The following is a 6,000-nucleotide window of genomic DNA, read 5'->3' on the forward strand; positions in this document are numbered from 1 at the left end:
TCTTGGTTCTCATTTTTTCCCCTTGTCTCCACCCTTCCTTCACCCCCTCCTCCCCTCCCCACCTTCAAACACTTTAATTCCATTTTTACATTTTCTCATATTTTTTTCCTTTTTCCTTATTCCCCTTTCCCTATCCTTCTCACTGTCCCTACATTTTTTTTTTTAAACAATTTTTTTTTTTAAATTTTTTTGGTACTGGGGATTGAACTCAGGACCTTGTGCTTGCGAGGCAGGAGGTAACACCACTGGGCTAAATCCCCAGCTAGGAGCTATTCATTCACCAGTCACAAAGCAGAGAATACCATGAAAAATATGAATTCTACTATTAAGAGCCACCACTACCTAGCTAATACTGCCCTAACCAAATCCTAACCTGACTCTGTTTCTCAGATTCATTACTTTACTATAGATACAGACCCTGCTATTATATCTTATAAGAATGATTTTAAGAACATCTCAAGACACGGAGGCAAACTTTCAAAACATTAACCACAAGAATGTATTGTTCTTGTAATAAGTATTTTGTATTTAACTTAAAAATGAACACAGACTAGGCAAAATATGCTTCATACAAACTACTTCTGCTTGCTGATATGAATGAGATCCACAGACGAGACTCTGAACACAATGCTCCAGAATGGCAATCCAGTCAGGTAACTAAACAGAATGTCACAACTGGTGAAATACTAGCTCAACTACTACTTCCATTTAAGTAAGATAATTTTAAACATTTGGCTTGTAAGGTTTAAAAAAGACAATATCTGACTGTCACAGCCACTAATACATGATCAACAAATTAAAATAACATCACACAATTATCCAGACACAATTTCTTCATTTTTATGCCAACTGTCCAGTAAGGACTGGTGGCTGTTACAATTAAGAGGTAGGTTGGTGTCATTGTCAGCAAGTGCCAGGGTCTGTTTAATCCTCACCACAACTCCGTAAGATAGGTATTATAACTATCACCATTCTGCAGATGAGGGAACAGAGCGTAAAATAAGTCTCCCATGTCTTGCAAGTAGCATGTGGTGAATGAAATCATTAGTTTATGTCAAATAACATATATCATGGTATAGGGCCGGGGATTTAGCTCAGTGGTTCTGCCACCTGCCTCGAAAGCAGAAGGACCTAAGTTTGAGCCCTGATACCAAAAAAAACAAAAAACAACCTACATCATGGTATAAATTCACTGCTGAATGAATTTAAGACTGGCTATTCATGTATAATTAAAAGAAAGATTAATTTCTATACACTTTCATTGGAAATTAGTATCTTTCCTATTCTTTTTAAACTATGCTCTTATATGTACTTTCTAAAAAACCTAATTAGCATGTAGAATATTTATGCTCAGTTCCCTTCCATAGAGCAATGTGTGGATAAATGCATTTAAAATCCTATCCAGAACCTGATTATTTTTTTTAAAAATCAATCATTAATTATTAAAATTTCAAACAAATCACTTTGCCTGTTTATGTCTTAGTGCTTCAGATACAAAACTAATGGTCATATTTATGTGCTTCATAAACTGGGAAGAGTGGCAGATGCTGCTAAAGAGGTTAACAGAAGGAAGAAAACATTTAAACAAGCCATCCTACTTCCCTTAAAAATCTTACAGGCTAACCCTGATATCTAAAGTATCTAACATTTACAAATGGCAGGAATTTTCAGTACCCACATTAAAAAAAACACCTTTATCTCCATGACTAAAATAATTTTAAGTAAATTTGACATTGGAAAGATGGAATAATGCATATGGGCATACAGAAACACTGCTTATGAAGGATATTATGCTTCTAAAACCATTTATGGCCTGTTTTTTAAGTATGCAAAAGTTATAATGGATTAGCATTAGAAAACTTGACACTCATATTTTGACTCTTCTTGACCAGCTGACGTTAACAATGGTAGACTCAGGAATTTAGACAAGATGTGCTGCAACTGTTATTCAGAAGTGAGTGACTTACTAGCTGAATGCTCAAGAGTGACTTGAAGTAACTCATAAAGGCACTGACTCCTGACACACAACTAAGAGGAAGATAGGGATAAGTTGCCTACTTTATAGATGAGAAAATGAAAAAAGTCAATAAAATGATTCATTAAAGTAAATAGCCTTTTTCAGGTTAGAGGTCTCATACTTTGAATTATTAAGCATTTTTATTATCTTCAGATATTTTTAAAAGAACAGCTATTTTGAGGGCCGGGGATTTAGCTCAGCAGTTCGGTGGCCTGACTTGCAAGCCCAAGGACCCAAGTTCAATCCCCGGTACCAAAAAAAAAGAACAGCTATTTTGAAAAAAAATTTACCTTGGATTAAGCACAATTCTCAACAATCTGATAAAAAGAAACAGGTACTGTGTGTTCATCTTACATCAATCAATGTGTGCATTAATGTAAAGTGGCCCATCCTACCTGAACTACTGAGGGATTCAGATACTCTGCACATACTCCTAAGGGCTGCACCAATGCTGAGACGGCCTGTGAAGATAGTGAAGATTACAAAGAAATGTGAGAAAGGTTGTTCCTTCCAAAATTAAGCAAATTCTTTTTCCTACATTGGAGAAAAATTTAAAGAGTAATTTGATTATGAATGAACAAGTAAAACTATTCGATAAGAAGTAGTGATATGAAGATGGTGATCTGTTTAAATTAGAGAAATTTAATGTAATTAAAAGCAGAATGGCCGGGTGTGGTGGCGCACGCCTGTAATCCCAGCACTCGGGAGGCTGAGGCAGGAGGATTGCTGCAAGTTCAAGACCAGCCTGGGCTACATAGTGAGTTCCAGGTCAGTCTCAACTACATAGTGAGACCCTGTCTCAAAAATTAAAAGAAAACATAACAAAACAAATAAAAGCAGAATAGGGCTGGGGATTTAGCTCAGTGGTTCTGCCACCTGCCTCGCAAGTGCAAGGACCTGAGTTCAATCCTCAGTACCAAAAAAAAAAAAAGGGCAGAATATGTTAATAAAGCTCCCGGTGAAGGACTAGACAAAAATGATTCTGAAGTTCATACTGCAGAATATTAAAAAGTTTTTGGAAAAGGAGAGCATAGTTGGGGAAAAATAAAATATGCCTTTAACAAAAACTATCCAAGGCTCATTTGAAGAAAATTATAAAACACCACACACACACACACACCAAAAACAAAAAAAGAAGGATCAAAATTTCAAAATGAGCAGGCACCGTATTTCTGAATGGAAAGTACCAGTACTGTAAAAACATCAATTCTCCAGGCACTGACCTACTCATTTAATGTAATTCCAAGCATGCCCTCAGTAGGTTTTTCTATAGTGAAACCTCACAGGTTGACTATATGCCAAAGAGTGAAAATATGAGAACAATCAAGATGATTTTATTTTATATTATTTTGTTTTTATAAAAAGGTGTGAGAAGGGTTTATCAGAGATAGATGTAGGATGCACTCAAGAGCAGAGTACAGCTCTCAGAGAAAGGAGGCACCCAGATGATTTTAGAAAGGTAGAAGTGGTACTACCAATAATTAAAAGCACTTGAATACTAGTACAGAAAAATGCTTCAAGCACAAATGACTGAAACAGACGCTCAGGCAAAAGTTCACACACACATAAAGTCAGCAAATACAAACAGAAGAGAACAATTATTCAATAGAGGAGCTTAAAATAGTTGATTATGTATCTCAAAGAAAGTAAAACTGAATCTTTACTTATAAATATTATAAACAACTCTACACTTGATCTTAGCCAAAAGGCCAAAAAATGATATTACATACAATTCTAAATATATTTAAGACCTAAGTTGTAAAAAATGACCTTGAGGTGGAAGAAACATTCTCTAAGCAAATTATAAAAATTTAAATCATTAAGTAAAATCTAATTACATAAAAATGTGTAACTTCTGTATAGCAAAATACATGATTAATAAAAATGAAGAGATGCAAAACAATGGGAGAAAAAAATTACAAACATAAAATAGATTAAGTCTTTATAGGCTTATTATCAAAACAATTCCTAAAAACTACTAAAGATACACCATCTAACAGAGACCTAAATAGGTTAATTTACAGAAGGAACGCAAGTACACAATAATCATGATAAAATGAACAAGTTCACAGGAAATCAGAGTACTATCAACAACAAAATATCGTTTTTGTCCCTTATATTGAAAAATTAAAGATTAAAAATATTTAGCCCTATTGAGAATGTCATGGGTTTGGGGGAATACAGATTGAATGGTATAAGCTTTTTGAAAAGAGATACAACAATTACAATTTCATAAGGTATACAGTACAGAAGGTACAGAAATTCTACTTTCTAGGAATTGGTCCTTCAGAAACAGAAGTACACTGTACCTGAAACACTCTGTAAGAGCAAATATTTAGCAATAACCTAATGTCCATCAGTAAGTGACTGCATCATGGTATAGCTTTCCAGAAATAGCTGCAGTCACAAAAGCTCAGCTATATCAACCTGAAAGTACAGATTCATTAGCTGAGAAAAAGGTTAGGAAGGGTACATACTAAATGGATAATCCTTACCTAGGAGGCAGCTATGTGTGTGGCAGTGCTGGTAAAGGAAAAGCAACTTTCATTTACTTGGTTACAGGTGTTTTTAACTACTTTAGTTTTTTCCCAATAATTTTCAAATTCAAAAGTATGTGATTTGTACTTTGTCTTATATTATGCCCTAAATTTATTCTGGGACACAGCTACCTTCTTAATTGGACAGAAGTCAGATATCTATCAAGGAATTTTAATTATACTCGTTTGCTAAAATGAGTCTCAATCTTCTGATCTCTTTCTCTGATGCCTGAATTCTGTCATCTCAATCCAACCTAATAATAAAATTCCACATCACTACATAACACAGTTGTTCTGAAAATATGGTCTGATCGAAGGCAAAAATTTTGGAATTATCTTTAACTTTATGACATCAAGACAATGATGAAGCATAAGTCCTGCATTCTATACATCTATCCTTAGGTGGTTTTCATTCAAGTGAGGTAGAAATGTGGGGCTGTTCTGGTTTTTTGTTTGTTTTATTTTAAATGAAGGGATGACATATAATTATTGAGTATCTTAATACTTGAAAAGTGAGATTAATGTCTGATATTTGCCTGATGATCTAAACAATCTGTTCTTGAAAAATAAGCTAGATAAAATCTTGACTTTGAAGCTTTTTCTTTCTTTTCCTTTTCAATCATTGTCTATTATCTTCCAGGTCAATAATGTCACTCCTACTGTACTTGCTGTATTCAATGGGTATCAAAATGATGGTCCAACAGCATGAGTAACTTCCATGCAGGAGGAAGAGGTCCCTGGCTAGTATCGGTGACCAGGCAGACATCTGATCTTAAAGATGAACAGTATCAAGAAAGGGTGAGACTATTATCATTAGTCTTTTTCCCTGACCAATGTTAAAACCTCATCAAAAGAGGTACCAAGGGAGTCGATGAGTCATGGTGCCACAGGAATAATTGCTGTGAGAACATTTTCAATTCATAGTTATTTGACATTAGTTTTTGCACTGATTAAATTATGGTAGCCAGGAGAGGGTCATATATATATATATATATATTTGTGTGTTGTGTGTGCGCGTGCGCACACGCCAAGTAGCTAAGTTTTTAACTGATTAATTAATCTTTCAATGCCTAGTGTTCCATTTTTGGAATGCCCATAACAATGACACATGATGAAATTGTTTCTCTTCAAATTCTTGTTCCTAGAATTTTTCTACATAACATATATGAAGTTCATGCAAAAATTCAAAATATTGCAATTTTCAGCATAAATGGGTTAACAAGAGCTCAAAAGGAAGTGCTCTCAGCTACAGACAGATCCACAGTCTGTGAAAAATCAATGGTAAAGTTATTTGCCTCAAAAGGTTAAATTCTGTAAGAAAATGAAGGTGACATAAGAAGAGTAGAGAGCGCCAGGGACGTTGCTCAGTGGCACAGAGCTGCCTCACAAAAACAGGGTCCCGAGTTCGATCCCCTGTGTTAAAAAAAAAAAAAAAAAAAAAAGGGG

At 34.8% G+C, this 6,000-nt stretch overlaps 1 protein-coding gene across 1 annotated transcript in view; it reads right to left on the reverse strand.

Moving 5' to 3' along the window:
- The window catches only part of Usp24 (ubiquitin specific peptidase 24), a 145,345-nt gene that overhangs the window by 97,888 nt on the left and 41,457 nt on the right, over positions 1 to 6,000 (reverse strand). Inside the window, exon 8 of the mRNA XM_010610426.1 lies at positions 2,413 to 2,478. Within this exon, the coding sequence (XP_010608728.1) occupies positions 2,413 to 2,478 (66 nt within the window). The remainder of the gene's footprint in view (positions 1 to 2,412; positions 2,479 to 6,000) is intronic.

This window comes from Fukomys damarensis, unplaced genomic scaffold (assembly GCF_012274545.1).
Source record: "Fukomys damarensis isolate Sample0158 unplaced genomic scaffold, DMR_v1.0_HiC HiC_scaffold_23, whole genome shotgun sequence".
NCBI lineage: Eukaryota > Metazoa > Chordata > Mammalia > Rodentia > Bathyergidae > Fukomys > Fukomys damarensis.